Source organism: Oncorhynchus gorbuscha, linkage group LG01 (assembly GCF_021184085.1).
Source record: "Oncorhynchus gorbuscha isolate QuinsamMale2020 ecotype Even-year linkage group LG01, OgorEven_v1.0, whole genome shotgun sequence".
Classification (NCBI taxonomy): Eukaryota; Metazoa; Chordata; class Actinopteri; order Salmoniformes; family Salmonidae; genus Oncorhynchus; species Oncorhynchus gorbuscha.
Window position 1 is genome coordinate 14,067,741 of NC_060173.1, and position 23,519 is coordinate 14,091,259.

The following is a 23,519-nucleotide window of genomic DNA, read 5'->3' on the forward strand; positions in this document are numbered from 1 at the left end:
GATAACCCCGACTCTGGGAACCTGATGCCGTGAAGCCATCAAGAGTGTGAATACCCGAAAGCCATTGGAAAGTTGAGGCATTGGCTTTCACAATGGCATTGTCGTAACCCACATGCTTCTTTTGTTGACCGGTGTAACCTTCTCATTGAGAAAAAAACTCACAAGGATGAATGAGTCATGTGAATGGGTTATTCTTAGACAGTACAATTTTATCTGACATCGCACTGTCTGTCATCAAGCACAATCTTGATTCTTTACAGTGTAACTTTCAATACGACATGGATTCTGAATGGAAAAAGACCTACACATAAGCTATTCTCCCTCCCCTGCTCTTCATCAGAGCAATATAGTTGGTTCATGAGTTGGCCAGTATCTACTGTACTTTAGTGAACACTAACCCTCTGCATGCCCAATCAGGTTGCAAGCCTCCCTATGGCAGATGCATTTCAAACATGTTGTGATAAAACAGTGTTAACATTTAGACAAGAATGACATTAGCCAGGTCAGCCTTGACAATAGAGTTAAGTGACTGCAATGTCGAGGCAGCAATCAGAGGAACACTGTACGAAACAGTATATTATGTGTGTATGCAATTATCATGTTGTGTCTCGCTTCTTACATCACAGTGTTTTTGCTAGATATAACAATGTTCATCCAGGACTCTGGTCCTTCTACCCTCAGCTGATGATATAGAGTCCTTTGTAGGCCATGAAAAAAGCATTGGATTGGTGGAGGCTTCGGCTAGTGGGAGTTTCCTCCATAATGTCTTACACTAGCCATTGTCTTTCAAATCAGCGAAGTTAAGTGAAGAAGTGTACACTTTGGGAGGAAGGACAGATCATTGGGACATCTGTTGCATTGCTCTTCTGATCATGTGTCTTCTCTGTACATTTTCTTACATTAAGTGATTGGTTGAATTGATCCCAAAGAGCGGAAAATGTGTGGACTACTGTACCAAAATAAGCATGTGCTATCCATAAATAAATCATAGTTCGACCATCAAATAAATATATATATTTTTTTTTACATGGAAAAGAAGCACTAAATACTATACACACAAGTTAATCGCAATAATTTATTGGAATGCCTCTGCTATAGATTTCCTGAGCCCAAAAAAATGCTCGGCCACACTCACGATTCCTATTTTCTCAGATTTCCTCTCTGTTTGTGCTGTGCGGTTTATAACCACTGTCTAAACAATACAAAGATCACTTTCTTAACATGCAACATGTCAGGATCCCTCTGTTGGCGTGGAACATTCACTGACGTCTCCGATCCTAATACCTTTGTTTCTTCAGCGTCACTCCCTTCTTCCACTCTTCTCATTGCCTACGGGTAGGAGACATGTTGGACAGCCCTTACTCTGGCCAGCTCTGTCTCCTTCACCCTAACAGGGCACTTCAGGAATTTGGGCGCATGCTCACCACCATAATTGCAGCGTTTAACCTCAGCTGGAAAACAATATTTCTCCCGTCTACATACACTTGTCACATGACAAAACAAGCATTAAGGCCTGCAGTGTGAACAAGGGGGACTCCCTAAAAACACGCTATCTCGATACAAGTTACTTTTTGCAGCAGGTTAGGAGAGCATTTTTTCTCAATCCCTAACCCCTTTCCTAACAATCTAATTCTCCTAACCTGCTATATTAATTCTCTCAACCTGCTGCAAAAAGGTATAGCTTTATCAAAGTGTCTTGTTTTTAGGAAGTTCAGTGAATAAGGCTTAAGATCTTCCTGGGTGTACAGTATGTGTCACAGATGTGACGAATACCCTAATTACTGTGCATGCTTTGGGCCAGGTGCTCCTAATTTAGTGTGTGTTAGCTGATTGATTAATTGAAACATGTGATTGGCTTCCCTCTCTTTATAACCCTTCTATATTTTGTTTGCGGTGTGGCTGCCCAGGTGCAGGTGCTTTTGGAAGCGTTGGTTTCGCTAAGTGTTACAGTACTTTGATGGAATGATGACTGGAGTTGTGTAGTGATTTCCCTCCACTGAAACCTGTTTTTTTTTATTTCATTGTCTGTTTGTGATATCCTCCCTCCATTTGGTTTGCTAAGCTAAAGTTAACTTGGTTCATGGAAGCTGAAATTGGGATATAAATAAATGTGTGAACCGTTACCTGCTTCTGATTTTCCTGTCATGTATTTCCACTCAAACCCCTGTTGTGAGTTATTCGGAGCTCTAAACTCAATTCAGTACAATAGATCCAACTAAACCACAGGTGGTATAGTTGGATCTATTGTACTGAATTGAGTTTAGTCACAGCCCCTCTTGGCCAGGACCTGACATGCACTCAGCATTTTATGTATTTTACCTTTATTTAACTAGGCAAGTCAGTTAAGAACAATTTCTTATTTTCAATGACGGCCTAGGAACAGTGGGTTAACTGCCTGTTCAGGGGCAGAACGACAGATTTGTACCTTGTCAGCTCGGGGATTTGAACTTGCAACCTTCCGGTTACTAGTCCAATGCTCTAACCACTAGGCTACCCTGCCGCCCTGGCATTGGGGAAGGCCTTCAATAAACTTTGATTTGAACTTTTAGAACAAATTCTGATCGACTTCCAACAACAGGTGTATAGACAGGTTTTTCCTTTCAAGCACTTGTCCAAAGGTCAGAAATGGAGTACAGTATGTACAATGGCCTGATAACATTAAGACACAAGTATTGAAGTTCTACATTGGTGTGATTTTACATTTATGTTTTATTCACCTGGTGCAATAGGATTGCCAGAGGTTAAAACGTGCGTAAAATGACTGCCATTGTGGTGATTCAGCATTTTATTTTATCTAGCTGAAATTGTAAAATAGCATCCAAACTGTATAGATCCTCATTCTGATATACGGCAGACTTGAACAGGTCTTTGCAAATGGCATTGTTGTCAATGAGTCAACCCTGTATAAAGTTATCCCATGCCTTTAAATCCCAGCTGCTCAAGATCTCTGTGCATCACAGTTCAGATACATGTGACTATAGTATAGAGGCTCTATTAATGACAGCCACTGGCATAGCAAACACATACCATCAGGACAAAGGGACATCTTTCTCCCTCTCTCTCACACACAGCTCCATTTTTCTTTAAACCCATCCCCTTAACCCCTGGCCTATACAGTTGATTTAAAAATGATAATGGAATTAATGTGGGGGATTTAAGAATGGTCTAGCTGGTCATCTTAAGGTTTTTTAGAGGGATGCTTTGACAAAGAGAGGATTAATTACAGTGTTGGACTTCTTTCCTTCCTTCCTTCCTTCACTGGGAACTGTCCTGTGTCATGGGGCTCATCCAAGTCATGGGATTCAGGGTGTACAGACTTGGAACGTGCCTGGGATTCTTTGAGGGATTCAGACAGATCCTAGAAGCAGAGAGCCCGACCAGTCTGCTTCAGCTGAATGGAGTATTGGCAATGGAGAGGATGCCCACACTGTTTAAAGGTGCACTGTAGTAGATACAGGACCCCGCACCTGTGAAATTGGATGCATATTCAAAGACGTTCAATCCTTCTTCACTGACATTGAAGGGCTGAAATCTACCAGTGGAGGCTCCTCAGAGGAGAAAGAGGAGGACTACCATCCCTTGTGCACAATAAAAACCCACACAACCCTCCCCAAATCAACAAAAAAAAGTTTGACAACCCTACACTATTTTGGACCATCCCTCCCCCAGTAAATGTTGACCTGTCCCTTGGCGGTTATAATATGAAGGTTTGGCTTGGAAAGCTTTTTTTGCCTGGTCACAGACAACTGATGTGTTGTGCACTTAAGTCCACAAGTGAAGGGAAAAGGTGAGAGAGGAGGAGTGTCATGTTTGTCATTTATTATCATGTCTTGTCCCTGTGCTCCCCATTCTATTCGTTTCCCTCTGCTGGTCTTATTAGGTTCTTTCCCTCTTTCTATCCCTCTCTCTCCCCCTCCCTCTCTCACTCTCTCGCTCTCTCTTCTCTCTATCGTTCCGTTCCTGCTCCCAGCTGTTCCTATTCCCCTAATCAATCATTTAGTCTTCCCACACCTGTTCCCGATCCTTTCCCCTGATTAGAGTCCCTATTTCTTCCTTTGTGTTCCGTTCCTGTCCTGTCGGTTCCTTGTCTAGAATTCACCGTGCTGTGTTTGTGTATCGCCCTGTCGTGTCGTGTTTTCCTCAGATGCTGCGTGGTGAGCAGGTGTCTGAGTCTGTCTGGTTCAAGTGCCTTCCCGAGGCAACCTGCTGTTCACCTGCTGTTCAAGATCGAGTCTCCAGTTTGTCCTCGTCATTTCGAGTGAAAGTTGTGTTTTTTGTTTGTATTTACTTTACTGGATTAAAGACTCTGTTTTCGCCAAGTCGCTTTTGGGTCCTCTTTCACCTGCATGACAGAAGGAACCGACCAAGGAATGGACCCAGCGACTTCAGACGCTCGTTACACTGCCGTCGAGATCCAAGGAGCCATGCTCGGCAGACACGAGCAGGAATTGTCTGCTGCTCGCCATGCCGTGGAGAACCTGGCCGCTCAGGTTTCCGACCTCTCTGGACAGTTCCAGAGTCTACGTCTCGTGCCACCTGTTACTTCCTGGCCTGCCGAGCCTCCAGAACCTAGGGTTAATAACCCACCTTGCTACTCCGGGCAGCCCACTGAGTGCCGCTCCTTTCTCACGCAGTGTGAGATTGTGTTCTCTCTCCAACCCAACACATACTCTAGAGAGAGCTCGGGTTGCTTACGTCATTTCACTCCTTACTGGCCGGGCTCGAGAATGGGGCACAGCTATCTGGGAGGCAAGGGCTGATTGCTCTAACAAGTTCCAGAACTTTAAAGAGGAGATGATTCGGGTTTTTGACCGTTCAGTTTTTGGTAGGGAGGCTTCTAGGGCCCTGGCTTCCTTATGCCAAGGTGAACGGTCCATAACGGATTATTCTATTGAGTTTCGCACTCTTGCTGCCTCTAGTGAGTGGAACGAGCCGGCGCTGCTCGCTCGTTTTCTGGAGGGACTCCACGCAGTGGTTAAGGATGAGATTCTCTCCCGGGAGGTTCCTTCAGATGTGGACTCTTTGATTGCTCTCGCCATCCGCATAGAACGACGGGTAGATCTTCGTCACCGGGCTCGTGGAAGAGAGCTCGCATCAACGGTGTTTCCCTGCTCCGCATCGCAACCATCTCCCTCCTCTGGCTCAGAGTCTGAGCCCATGCAGCTGGGAGGGATTCGCATCTCGACTAAGGAGAGGGAACGGAGGATCACCAACCGCCTGTGCCTCTATTGCGGAGTTGCTGGACATTTTGTTAATTCATGTCCAGTAAAAGCCAGAGCTCATCTGTAAGCGGAGGGCTACAGGTGAGCGCAACTACTCAAGTCTCTCCATCAAGATCATGTACTACTTTGTCGGTCCATCTACGCTGGACCGGTTCGGGTGCTACATGTAGTGCCTTGATAGACTCTGGGGCTGAGGGTTGTTTCATGGACGAAGCATGGGTTCGGAAACATGACATTCCTTTCAGAGAGTTAGAGAAGCCTACGCCCATGTTCGCCTTAGATGGTAGTCATCTTCCCAGTATCAGATTTGAGACACTACCTTTAACCCTCACAGTATCTGGTAACCACAGTGAGACTATTTCTTTTTTGATTTTTCGTTCACCGTTTACACCTGTTGTTTTGGGTCATCCCTGGCTAGTATGTCATAACCCTTCTATTAATTGGTCTAGTAATTCTATCCTATCCTGGAACGTTTCTTGTCATGTGAAGTGTTTAATGTCTGCCATCCCTCCCGTTTCTTCTGTCCCTACTTCTCAGGAGGAACCTGGCGATTTGACAGGAGTGCCGGAGGAATATCATGATCTGCGCACGGTCTTCAGTCGGTCCCGAGCCAACTCCCTTCCTCCTCACCGGTCGTATGATTGTAGTATTGATCTCCTTCCGGGGACCACTCCTCCTCGGGGTAGACTATACTCTCTGTCGGCTCCCGAACGTAAGGCTCTCGAGGATTATTTGTCTGTGTCTCTTGACGCCGGTACCATAGTGCCTTCTTCCTCTCCGGCCGGGGCGGGGTTCTTTTTGTTAAGAAGAAGGACGGTACTCTGCGCCCCTGCGTGGATTATCGAGGGCTGAATGACATAACGGTTAAGAATCGTTATCCGCTTCCCCTTATGTCATCAGCCTTCGAGATTCTGCAGGGAGCCAGGTGCTTTACTAAGTTGGACCTTCGTAACGCTTACCATCTCGTGCGCATCAGAGAGGGGGACGAGTGGAAAACGGCGTTTAACACTCCGTTAGGGCATTTTGAGTACCGGGTTCTGCCGTTCGGTCTCGCCAATGCGCCAGCTGTTTTTCAGGCATTAGTTAATGATGTTCTGAGAGACATGCTGAACATCTTTGTTTTTGTCTATCTTGACGATATCCTGATTTTTTCTCCGTCACTCGAGATTCATGTTCAGCACGTTCGACGTGTTCTACAGCGCCTTTTAGAGAATTGTCTCTACGTAAAGGCTGAGAAGTGCTCTTTTCATGTCTCCTCCGTTACTTTTCTCGGTTCCGTTATTTCCGCTGAAGGCATTCAGATGGATTCCGCTAAGGTCCAAGCTGTCAGTGATTGGCCCGTTCCAAGGTCACGTGTCGAGTTGCAGCGCTTTTTAGGTTTCGCTAATTTCTATCGGCGTTTCATTCGTAATTTCGGTCAAGTTGCTGCCCCTCTCACAGCTCTTACTTCTGTCAAGACGTGTTTTAAGTGGTCCGGTTCCGCCCAGGGAGCTTTTGATCTTCTAAAAGAACGTTTTACGTCCGCTCCTATCCTCGTTACTCCTGACGTCACTAGACAATTCATTGTCGAGGTTGACGCTTCAGAGGTAGGCGTGGGAGCCATTCTATCCCAGCGCTTCCAGTCTGACGATAAGGTTCATCCTTGCGCTTATTTTTCTCATCGCCTGTCGCCATCTGAGCGCAACTATGATGTGGGTAACCGTGAACTGCTCGCCATCCGCTTAGCCCTAGGCGAATGGCGACAGTGGTTGGAGGGGGCGACCGTTCCTTTTGTCGTTTGGACAGACCATAAGAACCTTGAGTACATCCGTTCTGCCAAACGACTTAATGCCCGTCAAGCTCGTTGGGCGTTGTTTTTCGCTCGTTTCGAGTTTGTGATTTCTTACCGTCCGGGTAGCAAGAACACCAAGCCTGATGCCTTATCCCGTCTGTTTAGTTCTTCTGTGGCTTCTACTGATCCCGAGGGGATTCTTCCTTATGGGCGTGTTGTCGGGTTAACAGTCTGGGGAATTGAAAGACAGGTTAAGCAAGCACTCACGCACACTGCGTCGCCGCGCGCTTGTCCTAGTAACCTCCTTTTCGTTCCTGTTTCCACTCGTCTGGCTGTTCTTCAGTGGGCTCACTCTGCCAAGTTAGCTGGTCATCCCGGTGTTCGAGGCACTCTGGCGTCTATTCGCCAGCGCTTTTGGTGGCCGACTCAGGAGCGTGACACGCGCCGTTTCGTGGCTGCTTGTTCGGACTGCGCGCAGACTAAGTCGGGTAACTCTCCTCCTGCCGGTCGTCTCAGACCGCTCCCATTCCTTCTCGACCATGGTCTCACATCGCCTTAGACTTCATTACCGGTCTGCCTTTGTCTGCGGGGAAGACTGTGATTCTTACGGTTGTCGATAGGTTCTCTAAGGCGGCACATTTCATTCCCCTCGCTAAACTTCCTTCCGCTAAGGAGACGGCACAAATCATTATTGAGAATGTATTCAGAATTCATGGCCTCCCGTTAGACGCCGTTTCAGACAGAGGCCCGCAATTCACGTCACAGTTTTGGAGGGAGTTCTGTCGTTTGATTGGTGCGTCCGTCAGTCTCTCTTCCGGGTTTCATCCCCAGTCTAACGGTCAAGCAGAGAGGGCCAATCAGACGATTGGTCGCATACTACGCAGCCTTTCTTTCAGAAACCCTGCGTCTTGGGCAGAACAGCTCCCTGGGCAGAATACGCTCACAATTCGCTTCCTTCGTCTGCTACCGGGTTATCTCCGTTTCAGAGTAGTCTGGGTTACCAGCCTCCTCTGTTCTCATCCCAGCTTGCCGAGTCCAGCGTTCCCTCCGCTCAAGCGTTTGTCCAACGTTGTGAGCGCACCTGGAGGAGGGTGAGGTCTGCACTTTGCCGTTACAGGGCACAGACTGTGAGAGCCGCCAATAAACGCAGGATTAAGAGTCCAAGGTATTGTTGCGGCCAGAGAGTGTGGCTTTCCACTCGCAACCTTCCTCTTACGACAGCTTCTCGTAAGTTGACTCCGCGGTTCATTGGTCCGTTCCGTGTCTCCCAGGTCGTCAATCCTGTCGCTGTGCGACTGCTTCTTCCGCGACATCTTCGTCGCGTCCATCCTGTCTTCCATGTCTCCTGTGTTAAGCCCTTTCTTCGCACCCCGTTCGTCTTCCCTCCCCCCTCCCGTCCTTGTCGAGAGCGCACCTATTTACAAGGTACATAAGATCATGGACATGCGTTCTCGGGGACGGGGTCACCAATACTTAGTGGATTGGGAGGGTTACGGTCCTGAGGAGAGGAGTTGGGTTCCGTCTCGGGACGTGCTGGACCGTTCACTCATTGATGATTTCCTCCGTTGCCGCCAGGATTCCTCCTCGAGTGCGCCAGGAGGCGCTCGGTGAGTGGGGGGTACTGTCATGTTTGTCATTTATTATCATGTCTTGTCCCTGTGCTCCCCATTCTATTCGTTTCCCTCTGCTGGTCTTATTAGGTTCTTTCCCTCTTTCTATCCCTCTCTCTCCCCCTCCCTCTCTCACTCTCTCGCTCTCTCTTCTCTCTATCGTTCCGTTCCTGCTCCCAGCTGTTCCTATTCCCCTAATCAATCATTTAGTCTTCCCACACCTGTTCCCGATCCTTTCCCCTGATTAGAGTCCCTATTTCTTCCTTTGTGTTCCGTTCCTGTCCTGTCGGTTCCTTGTCTAGAATTCACCGTGCTGTGTTTGTGTATCGCCCTGTCGTGTCGTGTTTTCCTCAGATGCTGCGTGGTGAGCAGGTGTCTGAGTCTGTCTGGTTCAAGTGCCTTCCCGAGGCAACCTGCTGTTCACCTGCTGTTCAAGATCGAGTCTCCAGTTTGTCCTCGTCATTTCGAGTGAAAGTTGTGTTTTTTGTTTGTATTTACTTTACTGGATTAAAGACTCTGTTTTCGCCAAGTCGCTTTTGGGTCCTCTTTCACCTGCATGACAAGGAGAGTGCGTAGATGCGAGAAGGAATGAACAAAGTGATCATACTGTTTGTATGTGGCTGCTATGAAAGTGAACTGTGTTTGCGTGTGATCATGTATTCATTCTGCTGATTCTGTTGAAAAATGTTTCTTAAATGGAAGCACACGGAACGAAACTGGGATAAACATAACTGAATTTGTTCAATAGAAACTCTCGTTTGCAACTGTTTCACTAGTGATTACACTATAGATCAGCCAGATGCAGGAGTGTGCAAGGCGGTATTGAATGTGTCACTGTCTGTCACCTTGATTACTAAAAATGATCTCGACCTGTGCACCTACATTGTAAACTTTAATTTATTGACTAGGTTGTAGCAACCTCATGATTGGTTTAGGTCAAATTGGAGTATCATGTAATGGCCTAAACCTATCAATGTTACATTGAGCTGGGTGAATGGAATATAAATGACACTCATCCAATATGCTGTAATAGAAATAAGGCCATGCTCACAAAAGCCCCCCCTGAAATCTACTGTATGGCACCAATGCATTGCCATGCAAACATCTGGTAACACTTTCTTTGAACTGTAAGATAGGCCCTACATCATAACAGTGTACATACAGTAGTTCTGACCACCAACACATTGTATTTCCTCAATGAAACCATTCCAAGAGGCCCATTCCAACCTCACTCTCATTAGTAGGGAATTTCCGATTACATATAATCCCATAGTAATCAGAAGCAGCTTTGAAATAGTAAGGTCATACTGGCACCATAATCATCACTTTGAAAGACCATCCAAATCTCCCCTTGCAGGAATGTCTCACTTACAACCCACAGTTGTTACTCTAACTTTATCGATGGATAATAACAAAAATCTCATATCTGATCTTCAGCCTTGAAGATTTACAGTAGGTGAATCCTAGCAATTTGGGTGGGTCTCATTTTGAGGCTTAGAGGGAGGTGAACCAGAAGTGTATTCTGTTGGGTGTGAATCAAATGTGACTGCCGGTTAGCCAAAGAATGCAACTTAAAGTGATTATGCTTCAAATTTATGTCAGTGCCTTTCGTCAGGGATTATCTTGGTTAATAATTTCCCCCTCACGTGAGTATACACGCTTAGGAAAAAATGTGCTATTTAGAAACCAAAAGGTTCTTCGGCTGTCCCCATAGGACAACCTATGGAAGAACCCTTTTTGGTTCCAGGTAGAACTCTTTTGGGTTCCATGTAGAACCCTTTCCATAGAAGATTCTACACAGAACCCAAAAGGGTTCTACCTGGAACCAAAAATGGTTATTCAAAGGGTTCTGCTATGGGGACAACCGAAGAACGCTTTACAATCACTTTTTTCTAAGAGTGTAATATCTATGAACAACCATTACCTGCAAGTAACTTTCAGAATCCTCTCATTGTGTCCTATTTTTGTAGTGCCTTGACTGGAGTTCTAACTGGCAACACTCTATACAGAGTGGCTGTATAGGTCTACCTCTCTAACCTCTAAGCCACCTATCTATTATACACCATAGTGGTGTGGGGGCTGTGCTTTGGCAAAGTGGGTGGGGTTATATCCTTCCTGTTTGGCCCTGTCCGGGGGTATCATCGGAGGGGGCCACAGTGTCTCCTGACCCCTCCTGTCTCAGCCTCCAGTATTCATGCTGCAGTAGTTTATGTGTCAGGGGGCTAGGGTCAGTTTGTTATATCTGGAGTACTTCTGTCTTATCCGGTGTCCTGTGTGAATTTAAGTATGCTCTCTCTAGTTCTCTCTCTCTCTCTCTCTCTCTCTCTCTCTCTCTCTCTCTCTCTCTCTCTCTCTCTCTCTCTCTCTCTCTCTCTCTCTCTCTCTCTCTCTCTCTCTCTCTCTCTCTCTCTCTCTCTCTCTCTCTCTCTCTGAGGACCTGAGCCGTAGGACCATGCCTCAGGACTACCTGGCATGATGACTCCTTGCTGTCCCCAGTCCACCTGGCCGTGCTGCTGCTCCAGTTTCAACTGTTCTGCCTGCGGCTATGGAATCCTGACCTGTTCACCGGACGTGCTACCTGTTCCAGACCTATTATTTGACCATGCTGGTCATTTATGAACATTTGAACACCGTGGCCATGTTCTGTTATAATCTCCACCCGGCACAGCCAGAAGAGGATTGGCCACCCCTCATAGCCTTGTTCCTCTCTAGGTTTCTTCCTAGGTTTTGGCCTTTTTAGGGAGTTTTTCCTAGCCAACATGCTTCAAAACCTGCATTGCTTGCTGTTTGGGGTTTTAGGCTGGGTTTCTGTACAGCACTTTGAGATATCAGCTGATGTACGAAGGGCTATATAAATAAATTTGATTTGATTTTGAATTGATTTATTATACAACAAATACAATAGATCCCTAGATATTACGAGACAACATTGAACACAATAAATGTTTTATTTGTTTCACACAATGTCTAATCTAATTTACAGTATGAGGAGTACCAGAGATACATGGGAACTTCGTTGTCACATTTTAATTTCTTTCAGCAGCCCCCTCTCCTCCCAGCCCTAGACAGAAGCGATAGGCTTGAAGCACCCGGCCAGGACCCAGAGGCCCAGATAATAGCTACAGTCCAGTAACAGAAAACCCTTGACAGAGTAAACACACGGTGGCTATCCAAACTATCCACACCAGCACTCCATTTGGGCCGGAGCCGCCATTGACTGCTGTAATCTGTTATGTAAATCTGCAGCTTGGGCCTGTCTGGTTGCTGTCTGGGTTCTGTGCTCCCAGACAAAAGCGTCAGGACACCTTGCCTACTGACAAAGGGCCACACGCCGCTGGGGCCTAATCAGAGTGGACAAGGCTTGCTGATGGGGCCTTTTTGAGCAATTGAACTTTGTCAATGCTTCTTAGGGGGACCTGATGGAACAGAGGGGCAGGCAGTTTGACTTCAACAACAAGGGCTCCGCTGAAAACTCTCCCTGTGAAATGCTGGGACTGAAGTGATACCGTGAACCGTAATGACCTTTGTAATGCTCGTATACACACACACATACAAATACGTTTGGCAGTGTCACTGTTTGTTGACCTTTCAGACTGCATATACATACACTGAGTATATAAAACAATAAGAACAACTGCTCTTTCCATGACCTAGACTGACCAAGTGAATCCAGGTGAAAGCTATGATCCCTTATTGATGTCACTTGTTAAATCCACTTCGATCAGTGTAGATGAAGGTGAAGAGACAGGTTAAAGAAGGATTTCTAAGCCTTGAGGCAATTGAGAATACCTTGTAGAGTCCATGCCCTGGTGAATTGAGACTATTCTGAGGGCAAAAATGGGGGGTGCAACTCAATATTAGGAAGGTGTTCTTAAAGTTTTGTAGACTCAGAGTATAGACCACATTGTGTTTTTGGAGAGAATCTATGGAATTTGATGTTGGTTTTTCGAGGTAACATGATAAGGTGCATCTGGCGCCATTTAGCCATTGATGTTGCCCTTGAATTCTGGCAAGTCATGAGAGAAGACTCAATGACTTCTGAGTCCAAACACAAAAATGTGAGGACACAATGTTCTCCAGTGAAACACTGAACAAGGTGGCGGAAGTTGTAAAGTTCTGAAGTTCTGAGAGCCCCTGGGAATGGGTGTGGGAAAACCTGCGAGGGCTGCTCTGGAATCTCCTCAGAGAGACGGACTACAAGCGCTGCACTTTCCATGTGGGAAAGGTTCCGTTCCTTTGTCATCAGAAATGTCATTGTTGTACAGTAGGTTGCAGTCTGTGTTGTTGGCCACAACAGTACCTTCAACTTTGGAGAGCGAGAGAGAGAGAGAGAGAGAGAGAGTGGGAAAAGACAGCACTTGAGGCTTATGCAAGGCTATTAAATTCCAAAGAATGACATTTACTGTGATCTTGCATGATTGCAATGTACTTTCCCCACACGATTTACTGTAGTAGTAGGCTAAAGTTCTTTGAAACATAAAGGGAATGTTTGGACATTATGCCGTGCACATAGAAGAGAGAGTCACAGAAAATAGTTGTTTGTCATGTAAATTACTGAGGCCCCCCTCCAGCATAAAGCAATTATGTGTGCACTCTTTTCATTTGAGTCCAGTTACAAGTCTATGATTTGACGTAGCCTAACAATAAAACAAAGATACTGGTAACTAATGTTTCCCATTTTATCTGTACATGAAATGTAGAGAAATGGTATGTTGCCAAATGGCAAGTCAACACCCTACAGGGTTACGTTTGTCCTGAGTGGTGTTCCGTAGTGTTCTCCTCAGTTTCCATAGCGACCACAGTTCCATTTAGACGCGGATGGAATTATTTTACGTTCATGGATAGAAAACCGGTTAGCAAGTATACAAAACAGACAAACACAGGTAAATGACCTCTTATTTAAAACAGAAACATTTCGTGGGAATAAAATGTAAAAGTTTCAAGTTTAAGTTTCATGCAGTGTTTCCTGCTCTTTTTCTGTTTCCTGAAGCTGCTAGCTAGACCATGGATGTCAGTCAAGAAGACCTGAGCAAACTGAGCATCAACAACTCCTCTGAGGATATTGAATTAGATCATTCTTTTCAGGAAGATTTTTACTCATCTGCTGATGAAGATCATGCCGATGAAGATGATGTGAGTTGATTTATTATTAGTCAACTGGAGAGTTTGTGTAGGCCTAATAATCTCCATTGTCTAACGTTAGCCTACTGTTTGCACAATGTTTTATACGACTTGTCAATGAATGTCTACTGGTTGAAAATGCATGTAAACCTAACTTTTCACCTTTCAACACCCCCAGGTTTCAGATAAAATCCCAGAATCAATGCTCAAATATTTTGAAGCCTCCGAGAACAGAGCAAGTCAGTTTGAAAAGCTCATCCTTGAGGACAATGAAGATGATGGTAGGAATGAGGACCTCTGGATAATGCATAGGCAACAGAAATATAGAAAATGCATGGATCATTTATTCATCAGTCAAGCTAGCTGCTGGCTTCATGATGTCATACTATTGTTGTGTATATGTGACACAATGTCTTTGTACATTGTCTGTTTTCAGATTCCAGAGCGGCTGAGGTGTATTCCATAATTTCAAGTCGTTCTGAAGACCTTTTAATGGAACTGGCATCTGACTTAGGCCTACACGAGGACCCAGTGAAGTTAAAAGAACAAGTGAGTCTAGTTTAATAAGGCTTGTGTGCCCTAAAGTACTAGTGTTATGTAATTTGTGCTGGGACGTAGGCTAAATATGTTTGATTGATTTAGGTCATGTTAGAGATGGAGGATGAGAAGTTGAACGCTATCCCCAACAAGGCCTGCCCTCACACTGTATCTGACAGTGACATTACAGACAGAGTGCCACACAACAGTGAGGGTATGTGTAGATTTCTGTGTGCGTGTGTGATATATATGCCCACTAGATGTCACCCTTGCCTCATTTAGTCCAGCCCTATAAAGGAAATAAAAAAGGTGATATTCTTCAAACTAATGGAGCTATGACCTGTGTCTTTCTGTTTGACACAGATGATATTGAATGTGATGCATATTTAAGGTCTGAAAAGCAACTCAGTTTGGAACTGAAAACTTTGGAGTGTAAGTTGAAAGAGGAGGATGAGAGGAGAATTGTGGAATACGAGGTGGAGCGAAAGAAGGAGCAGAATGAGCAGAGAGAAAAGGAGGAGGGGAGGAAACGCAGACAGAGAGACTTTGAGGAGGAGCTGAGGCAGATAGAAGAGGACAATAGGGTGAGATAGTTCATATCATCCCTTTCTCCCATTTCCCGTTTCTATGTTTTCCATAACTAAGAGTGACCAACTGAAGAAGTCATTGTCTGTCTGTAGCATCGCCCTACAGGCATGGAGGAGATGAAAGAAAGAGAGGCAGAAGAGAAGCTTCAACAAGAGCTTTTCAAACAGCAGGTGGGCCAGATTCAATCACATTTTTTTAGATGTGCAAACACTGAAACACTGGCAATGGAGAGGGGCTTGGTTGGAAGTGTTTTCAGAAGGGGCTCATCTTTCTTTTCAGTTTTTATTGGTTTAACTTCTCTCCTCCACTCTCCCACACTAACCAGGAGCTGATCAGCAGCCTCCAGAGACAGATGGAGGAAGAGAGGAGGGCCTTTGAGAAGGTGCAGGAGGAAAAGAGGAGGAAGACCCACCAGTCTCGATGCAGGGCAGCCATCACTATCCAGGCTGCCCTCAGAGGCGTCCTGGCACGCCGGTGGACCAGGGCTGAGCTCCACCGCAGAAGAGAGGAACAAAGAAGGTCTGAGGAGGAGAGGAACAGGAGGGAGGAGAGGTGGAGGAGGGAACAGGAGGAGCAGCGGCTGAAGCAGGAAAAGGAAAACAGAAGGAGAGAGTTGGAGGAGCAAGCGCTGAAGAGGAGGAGCTTAGAGTATGAGAGAGCCAAAGAAGAGGATCGAGTCCGTATGGAGAGAGAGAGACAGGATGAGGAGGACAGAAGAAAGAGGGAGGATCAGGAGAACAGAAAGGAGGGAGAGAGAAGAAAAGGGGAGGAGAAGAGAAAGAAGCATGAAGAAGAGAAGAGAAAGAAAGAAGAGGAGAAGAGAAAGAAAGAAGAGGAGAAGAGAAGGAAAGAAGAGGAGAAGAGAAAGAAGGAGGAGAGGAGAGAGAAGGAGGAGCAGATTAGGGAGGAGAAAGACAAGCAAGAAAGGGAGGAGGAGCAGAGAAAAAGACAGGAGAATGAGGAGGAAAAGGAGAATGAAAGGAAAAGCAAGGAGGAGGAAGAGATTAGGATGGAATCAGATGAGAGGAAACCAAAGAGCCTGCAAAAGCTGGAGACAGGAATAGTGAAGGAGGAAAGTCAAAACCCGAGTGAGGAAAAAGCCAGAGAGGAGAAATCAGCCGCCACTGAATGTTCCCCCACTGCCAGCTCTCCCCCCATTGACCCCAGCACCTCAGCCCCTCAGTCTGCCTTTGAGCGTATGAGTGTATTTCTACCAGAGCAGACGGAGCAGAGGAGACTGGCCTGGATGAGGGACTGCACTTCCTGGTCCAAACTCTCCCTGCAGAACAAGAGGAAGCAGCAGCAGGGGGTCAGGACCCAGAGGAGGAGGGGGGCGAGGAGGGCCGCTGAGGGGAGTGGTTTACCCCTCCTCTGCCCAGAAACACTCCTTCAGTCTGGGGCCTGGAACTCCCCTCAGGAGGTAACCTGCATGATACGATCTACAATGTGATACTCTTTATTTCAGGGGTCAGTAACAGGCAGCCTGCAGGGCAAAACAGTCCCGCAAGTGATTTTTTGTTGTTGTTGACTAAAATCACCAGAAATTAAGAAAAACATTTGTATAAATTAGGAAATCTGTTCCAAACTATGCCCGGGAATAGAAAATATATATACGTGGCCCGTTTCAGGAAACTAGGCGTATGGCGTGGGTCACTACTTCACAGGAGAGCCATTTGAACATAAACTTTTTTTTAAATCAAAATGTTTTTTTGGGGGGGCAGATATGCCTTCTCGACCATGTGAACTTTCATGTGCCTTAATAACAAACTTGCATGACTTTTGTAAATATGAATGAAATTGTTAAATTACGAGCCTAGTTAGCCATGATTGGCTGAGATAATGAGTGGGCTGGACATGCCGAGAGATGAGTTTGGATTGGTCTGCCATATAGCACGCTTCTGTCTATTTGAGCTGGTCAGTATGTGTAGGGTAATCCTGTCTAACACGGCTTTTCATTTTTTTTTTGCGTGTATTAAAACTTAACAAAAGACTCCATTATGCAAGTATCCATTTCAATAGAACGTCACTGAAACAACTGTTTCATCGTACTCTGGCACACTCGTCTGAGGGTGCCAGAGCAGAATAACTGACAAATTTACGAACGCTCAACGCCCGTTGAATATGGCCGGTCTCAGTAAACGTTGGTAAAAAAAAAGCATAATTAATTTGTTGCCAGCAGTACAGTTGCAGTCACCAACGCTCTGGATAGCATAAAAAAGCCTAACCAGCTCTGCTAGGGCTAGTAAAATGGTCAGAATGAGCTATTCCCTCATTTGTGTCTGGAAGTAGCTAGCAAGCTAGCCAACGTTAGCTTGGGTGCTTGACTGCTGTTGTTAGGTCAGAACGCTCGGATCAACCCTAATCCTGGACCAGAGCGTCCAAGGTGCACTCTGAACGGTCCGAGAGCGAAAAACACTTTGAATTTACAAATGGACAGTCTGACAATGCTCTGAGTTTACGAACGCCCAGAGCACACTATATTAAATTTATGAACACACCTGTAGTATAAACTAGCCTTTAGTCATGAATTCTTTGGTTGTTTAATACATGGCCTCACATGTTTTTATTTTTTTATTTTACCTTTATTTAACTAGGCAAGTCAGTTAAGAACAAATTCTTATTTTTCAATGACGGCCTAGGAACAGTGGGTTAAACTGCCTGTTCAGGGGCAGAACGACAGATTTGTACCTTGTCAGCTCAGGGATATGAACTTGCAACCTTTCAGTTACTAGTCCAACGCTCTAACCACTAGGCTACCCTGCTAAAGATTAACAGGGTTTGGAATGATGCTGAATGTAGACAAAGAAGAGCTCTCGCTTAAGTGTACCAAAACATTCAAGGGACATTTTCTCAAAAGTGAGGTTACAAGTTTATCAACTTTAAAAGCAGAATGACTTTCCCTTTGTTGCTCAACTGTAGTGTACGATATACCATTTTCTAGCTCTGAGTCTCCACCTTTATCCAATGTAAAAAACACAATCAAAAATGTTGCTACATATGACAGAATCAAGCCGGTCGGTCACATATGCGATCATGTCTTAATGTAATCAAGGTATGAATTTCGTTGAATGTAGTTGCCTACCCCTGCTTTATTTCATAAAGAAAAATAAGTGATGTATAAGTTGCGCTTGATTTAGCTTTTAACACTAAAGGTATTACAAGTAGGATATTTGAAAGTATTGGACCTAGATGCATTTGACCCATGTCTGCAAAACAGTCAATCAGACACATTCAAATAACCAACAAACCAACCATAACAAAACCAAAAGCAATATTTCACTGACTGTGCTCTACCTTCCAATGCAGGTGACCACAGTTGTTCTGGAGGATCTCCCTGGCTGTAGCCTCTCTACTTTGTCCCAATGCCCCAGACTGCAGATGCTCACCATGAGACGCTGTGGCCTTAAATCCCTGGAGGGCCTCAGTCAATGCACAGAGCTTCGCTACATCGATGTACAGGTAAATACACCACCATTTACATGTGGGGTAAGCTGTACAGAAATGGTTTATCTAGCCAAATCTGGTGCAATGGAATGTTGTACATGGTCCCTGACAAATAAACAAATGAACAAATAGTACTATTGTAATGACACTGAAAGCCAGACATTTGGAAAGCATGGAAAATTCCCGAAAAGGATGTCACGGCTTTAGAAGCTTCTGATAGGCTAATTGACATCATTTGAGTCAATTGGAGGTGTACCTGTGGATGTATTTCAAGACCTACCTACAAACTCAGTGCCTCTTTGCTTGACATCATGGGAAAATCAAAATAAATCAGCCAAGACCTCAGAAAATAAATTGTAGACCTCCACAAGTCTGGTTCATCGTTGGGAGCAATTTCCAAACGCCTGAAGGTGCAACGTTCATCTGTTCAAACAATAGTACGCAAGTATAAACACCATGAGACCACTCAGCCGTCATACCACTCATGAAGGAGACACGTTCTGTCTCCTAGAGATGAACGTACCTCGGTACGAAAAGTGCAAATCAATCCCAGAACAACAGCAAAGGACCTTCTGAAGATGCTGGAGGAAATGGGTACAAAAGTATTTATATCCACAGTAAAACGAGTCTTATATCGACATAACCTGAAAGGCCTCTCAGCAAGGAAGAAGCCACTGCTCCAAACCCCCATAAAAAAAGCCAGACTACGGTTTGCAACTGCACATTATTATTATAATATATTTATTTCAACAAGGAACACAGACTGAGACCACGGTCTCTTTTACAGCTGGGCCCTGTGTATACATGTTTACACATACAGTTTAGGTACAATGATTAAGGGGGACAAAGATCGTACTTTTTGGAGAAATGTCCTCTGGTCTGATGAAACAAAAATAGAACTGCTTGGCCATAATGTTTGGAGGAAAAAGGGGGAGGCTTGCAAGCCAAAAAACACCATCCCAACTGTGAAACACGGGGGGTGGCAGCATCATGTTGTGGGGGTGCTTTGCTGCAGGATGGACTGGTGCACTTCACAAAATAGATGGCATGATGAGGAAGAACAATTATGTGGATATATTGAAGCAACATCTCAAGACATCAGTCAGGAAACTTGGTCGCAAATGGGTCTTCCAAATGGACAATGACCCCAAGCATACTTCCAAAGTTGTGGCAAATTGGCTTAAGGACAACAAAGTGAAGATATTGGAGTGGCCATCACAAAGCCCTGACCTCAATCCTATAGAAAATTTGTTGGCAGAACTGAAAAAGAGTGTGCGAGCATGGAGGCCTACGAACCTGATTCAGGTACACCAGCTCTGTCAGGAGGAATGGGCCAAGATTCACCCAACTTATTGTGGGAAGCTTGTGGAACCTGAAACGTTTGACCCAAGTTAAACAATTTAAAGGCAATGCTAACAAATACTAATTGAGTATATGTAAAGTTCTGACCCACTGGGAATGTGATGAAAGCAATATAAAAGCTGAAATAAATTATTCTGACATTTCACATTCTTAAAATAAAGTGGTGATCGTAATGACCTAAAACAGAGAATTTTTACTTGGATTAAATATCAGGAATTGTGAAAACTGAGTTTAAATGTATTTGGCTAAGGTGTATGTAAACTTCCGACTTTAACTGTATATCTATCTACAGTATATGTCTGACAAGTTGGCTGGATGTCCTTTGGGTGGCAGACCATTCTTGATACACATGGGAAACTGTTGAGCGTGAAAGTCCCAGCAGCATTGCAGTTCTTTACACAAACCGGTGCACCTGGCACCGGTTCAAAGTCACTTAAATATTTTGTCTTGTCCATTCACCCTCTGAATGGCACACATACACAATTTATGTCTCATTTGACTCAAGGCTTCAAAATAATTATTTAACCTGTCTCCTCCCCTGCATATACACTGATGTGTAGTGGATTTAACAAGTGACATCAATAAGGGATCATTGCTTTTACCTGGATTCACCTGGTCATTGAAAGAGCAGGTATTCATAATGTTTTCTACACTCAGCGTATGTGTTACATAGTATATTTTAGCTACATAGTATTATATTATATACACACAACACTGCATACTGTCTCTCACAGTGATCAAATCAGCATGTAAAAGTATAAAATCCTTGGTATTTGAAAACTCAGACATATTTGATTGTTATGTCTGTATAGGACAACTCAATCACGTTTGTGGACTGTGAGAATCTGGCTAACCTCCAAGTTCTTCGACTTGGCCGGAACCGTCTGACATCCATCCATGGTCTGGCTGGTGCTGTGGATCTGGACGTTCTGGAGCTCTCGCACAACTCCATCACCCGTATCGGTAAGCTGAGGTCAGATCCCCATCGCATCAGTAAGTAGAGCTCAGGTCCCCATCGCATCAGTAAGCTGAGCTCAGGTCCCCATCGCATCAGTAAGCAGAGCTCAGGTCCCCATCGCATCAGTAAGCAGAGCTCAGGTCCCCATCGCATCCGTAAGCTGAGCTCAGGTCCCCATCGCATCCGTAAGCTGAGCTCAGGTCCCCATCGCATCCGTAAGCTGAGCTCAGGTCCCCATCGCATCCGTAAGCTGAGCTCAGGTCCCCATCGCATCAGTAAGTAGAGCTCAGGTCCCCATCGCATCAGTAAGCAGAGCTCAGGTCCCCATCGCATCAGTAAGCAGAGCTCAGGTCCCCATCGCATCAGTAAGCTGAGCTCAGGTCCCCATCGCATCAGTAAGCAGAGCTCAGGTCCCCATCAGTAAGCTGAGCTCAGGTCCCCATCGGTTAGCTGAGCTCAGGTCCCCATCGGTTAGCTGAGCTCAGGTCCCCATCGGTTAGCTGAGCTCAGGTCCCCATCGGTTAGCTGAGCTCAGGTCCCCATCGGTTAGCTGAGCTCAGGTCCCCATCGGTTAGCTGAGCTCAGGTCCCCATCGCATCGGTAAGCAGAGCTCAGGTCCCCATCGCATCGGTAAGCAGAGCTCAGGTCCCCATCGCATCGGTAAGCAGAGCTCAGGTCCCCATCGGTAAGCAGAGCTCAGGTCCCCATCGGTTAGCTGAGCTCAGGTCCCCATCGCATCAGTAAGCAGAGCTCAGGTCCCCATCGCATCGCTAAGCAGAGCTCAGGTCCCCATCGCATCAGTAAGCTGAGCTCAGGTCCCCATCGCATCGGTAAGCAGAGCTCAGGTCCCCATCGCATCAGTAAGCTGAGCTCAGGTCCCCATCGCATCAGTAAGCAGAGCTCAGGTCCCCATCAGTAAGCAGAGCTCAGGTCCCCATCGCATCAGTAAGCAGAGCTCAGGTCCCCATCGGTAAGCTGAGCTCAGGTCCCCATCAGTAAGCAGAGCTCAGGTCCCCATCGCATCAGTAAGCAGAGCTCAGGTCCCCATCGCATCAGTAAGCAGAGCTCAGGTCCCCATCGCATCAGTAAGCTGAGCTCAGGTCCCCATCGCATCGGTAAGCAGAGCTCAGGTCCCCATCGCATCGGTAAGCAGAGCTCAGGTCCCCATCGCATCGGTAAGCAGAGCTCAGGTCCCCATCGGTAAGCTGAGCTCAGGTCCCCATCGCATCGGTAAGCAGAGCTCAGGTCCCCATCGCATCGGTAAGCAGAGCTCAGGTCCCCATCGCATCAGTAAGCAGAGCTCAGGTCCCCATCGCATCAGTAAGTAGAGCTCAGGTCCCCATCGCATCAGTAAGTAGAGCTCAGGTCCCCATCGCATCAGTAAGCAGAGCTCAGGTCCCCATCGCATCAGTAAGTAGAGCTCAGGTCCCCATCGCATCAGTAAGCAGAGCTCAGGTCCCCATCGCATCAGTAAGCAGAGCTCAGGTCCCCATCGGTCCCCATCGCATCAGTAAGCAGAGCTCAGGTCCCCATCGCATCAGTAAGCAGAGCTCAGGTCCCCATCGGTTAGCTGAGCTCAGGTCCCCATCGGTTAGCTGAGCTCAGGTCCCCATCGGTTAGCTGAGCTCAGGTCCCCATCGGTTAGCTGAGCTCAGGTCCCCATCGGTTAGCTGAGCTCAGGTCCCCATCGGTTAGCTGAGCTCAGGTCCCCATCGGTTAGCTGAGCTCAGGTCCCCATCGGTTAGCTGAGCTCAGGTCCCCATCGGTTAGCTGAGCTCAGGTCCCCATCGGTTAGCTGAGCTCAGGTCCCCAGCTCAGGTCCCCATCGCATCGGTCAAGCAGAGCTCAGGTCCCCAGAGCTCTCAGGTCCCCATCGGTAAGCTGAGCTCAGGTCCCCATCATCGTAAGCATCGCCCCATCGGTAAGCAGAGCTCAGGTCCCCATCGCATCGGTAAGCAGAGCTCAGGTCCCCATCGCATCGGTAAGCAGAGCTCAGGTCCCCATCGGTAAGCAGAGCTCAGGTCCCCATCGGTTAGCTGAGCTCAGGTCCCCATCGCATCGGTAAGCAGAGCTCAGGTCCCCATCGTATCGGTAAGCAGAGCTCAGGTCCCCATCGGTTAGCTGAGCTCAGGTCCCCATCGCATCGGTAAGCAGAGCTCAGCCCCATGAGCTCAGGTCCCCATCGCATCGGTAAGCAGAGCTCAGGTCCCCATCGCATCGGTAAGCAGAGCTCAGGTCCCCATCGCATCGCTAAGCAGAGCTCAGGTCCCCATCGCATCAGTAAGCTGAGCTCAGGTCCCCATCGCATCAGTAAGCTGAGCTCAGGTCCCCATCGCATCAGTAAGCAGAGCTCAGGTCCCCATCAGTAAGCAGAGCTCAGGTCCCCATCGCATCAGTAAGCAGAGCTCAGGTCCCCATCGGTAAGCTGAGCTCAGGTCCCCATCAGTAAGCAGAGCTCAGGTCCCCATCGCATCAGTAAGCAGAGCTCAGGTCCCCATCGCATCAGTAAGCAGAGCTCAGGTCCCCATCGCATCAGTAAGCTCAGGTCCCCATCGCTCTCAGGTCCCCATCGCATCAGTATCGCATCGGTAGCAGAGCTCAGGTCCCCATCGCATCGGTAAGCAGAGCTCAGGTCCCCATCGCATCGGTAAGCAGAGCTCAGGTCCCCATCGCATCGGTAAGCAGAGCTCAGGTCCCCATCGGGTAAGCAGAGCTCAGGTCCCCATCGCCCCATCGGTAAGCAGAGCTCAGGTCCCCATCGCATCGGTAAGCAGAGCTCAGGTCCCCATCATCGCATCGGTCCCCAAGCAGAGCTCAGGTCCCCATCGCATCAGGTCCCCATCGCATCAGTAAGCAGAGCTCAGGTCCCCATCGCATCAGTAAGTAGAGCTCAGGTCCCCATCGCA

At 46.6% G+C, this 23,519-nt stretch overlaps 1 protein-coding gene across 1 annotated transcript in view; it reads left to right on the forward strand.

The window, feature by feature from the left end:
• Window positions 1–13,392: 13,392 nt before the first annotated feature.
• The window catches only part of lrriq1 (leucine-rich repeats and IQ motif containing 1), a 55,037-nt gene continuing 44,910 nt past the window's right edge, over window positions 13,393–23,519 (forward strand). Inside the window, exons 1-11 of the mRNA XM_046356115.1 lie at window positions 13,393–13,486; window positions 13,594–13,736; window positions 13,903–14,005; window positions 14,161–14,273; window positions 14,367–14,475; window positions 14,625–14,845; window positions 14,942–15,019; window positions 15,175–15,567; window positions 15,733–16,269; window positions 18,156–18,308; window positions 20,468–20,618. Coding sequence (XP_046212071.1) covers window positions 13,608–13,736; window positions 13,903–14,005; window positions 14,161–14,273; window positions 14,367–14,475; window positions 14,625–14,845; window positions 14,942–15,019; window positions 15,175–15,567; window positions 15,733–16,269; window positions 18,156–18,308; window positions 20,468–20,618 — 1,987 coding nt within the window. The 5' untranslated portion in view covers window positions 13,393–13,486; window positions 13,594–13,607. The remainder of the gene's footprint in view (window positions 13,487–13,593; window positions 13,737–13,902; window positions 14,006–14,160; window positions 14,274–14,366; window positions 14,476–14,624; window positions 14,846–14,941; window positions 15,020–15,174; window positions 15,568–15,732; window positions 16,270–18,155; window positions 18,309–20,467; window positions 20,619–23,519) is intronic.